The following is a 1298-nucleotide window of genomic DNA, read 5'->3' on the forward strand; positions in this document are numbered from 1 at the left end:
TTTCAAAATGTTTGTGCTCAACCATTTTCTTTCTTAATTTGGAGAACATAAAAACATCTAAAGAACCTTTTTTCACTACTAAAAACCATTGCGTTTTGCAGTGTAGTGTCGTTTTTGGGTGCTTTGTTATCTATTTACAGTAGCAAATCCCAAGGCACAATTGTCTCACATACTCGCACTATATTAGTGCTAGTTTATCAAAAAATTTACGTAATGTACAATGGCATCATGTATTTATTAACAAATCAAGTGCAATTTAACTGAAAACTTGAAATCATAAATGTCTTTATTTAATCCTTTTTGTTTAGTCCAATCCAAATACCTCCTCAAATATTCGCCGTGGCTCCACAAATTTGTCGACTTCCTCCATCACACCCAGGTCTGGCACAAAATGACGAGGTCCAATCTCAGCTGTCTGTGTGGTTACTACTTCAACAAAGCCTGTTCCCACCTCTTCGGTCATGAATGGAGATGTTTGCTCTTCCTCGACAATGTCCAAATCAGACTCCATGATCCAGGGCTCACTGGTGATGACCTTACTGGACACTGTAAATGAATTCATAAAATAGGGCTTGACGTAAATCTGAGATTCTAAAGTCAGAGAACAGGTTCACTAAAATCTTATAAAACCTCCATGATGTGGCAAGACTTTCCTGACATCTTAACAAGCATTATTGTATTTACTGTCAATGCAGTGCTATGAAAAGATATATATTCCAACAAAAACATACTCTGCCCTAAATTGTCCTAAAATCACTTGACATTTCTTACCAGACAGGTCAGAAGACAGACATGTGGAGTCGCAGCAGAGGCACGCATCATTTGAACCGTATAACTCTTCCCATCTGAAGAAATTATCCAAATTAATACTAGTTCAGTTTTGAAAATAGCACTCACAGTACAACCAAAATTCAATATACCGTTTTGTTGACTGGTTGTAAGTGCAGGACTTTGCACTTGATGTTGGTTTAAAACTTCCGACGGCTATTTCACAATGCATGTAAAGATGCTGAGAATAAAATGAACAGGCAACCTCAATAAATTGACTCAACTGATAAGTCAATCTTTCATCAAAAATCACGAACCTGACCCTTTCATTGGAAAAAGCAAAATTTTTCTGAAATTGTATTACATCAGCATGCCATTTTAGCTCATTATATCACCTCTCCCAACATCCCATGAAACAGAAATGCATCCACGGAGAACCGCACAACATTTCTTTGTCCACTTTGGATGAATTTGGACCACGTACTGCTCTTGCTATCAGTCATGCACCTGAAATAAAAAGAGCATACATG

At 37.3% G+C, this 1298-nt stretch overlaps 1 protein-coding gene across 1 annotated transcript; it reads right to left on the reverse strand.

Annotated features, from left to right (window-relative positions):
- Positions 1-268: 268 nt before the first annotated feature.
- LOC107705096 (zona pellucida sperm-binding protein 3-like) lies at positions 269-1271 on the reverse strand. Its single transcript, XM_016508240.1, has 4 exons — positions 1164-1271; positions 921-1009; positions 772-845; positions 269-546 (listed from the first exon to the last, which is right to left on the reverse strand). The coding sequence occupies exons 1-4, from the start codon at positions 1269-1271 to the stop codon at positions 305-307; spliced, it is 513 nt and encodes a 170-aa protein (XP_016363726.1). The 3' UTR covers positions 269-304.
- Positions 1272-1298: the final 27 nt, after the last annotated feature.

This window comes from Sinocyclocheilus rhinocerous, unplaced genomic scaffold, assembly GCF_001515625.1.
Source record: "Sinocyclocheilus rhinocerous isolate Xijiao unplaced genomic scaffold, SAMN03320098_v1.1 scaffold38144, whole genome shotgun sequence".
NCBI lineage: Eukaryota > Metazoa > Chordata > Actinopteri > Cypriniformes > Cyprinidae > Sinocyclocheilus > Sinocyclocheilus rhinocerous.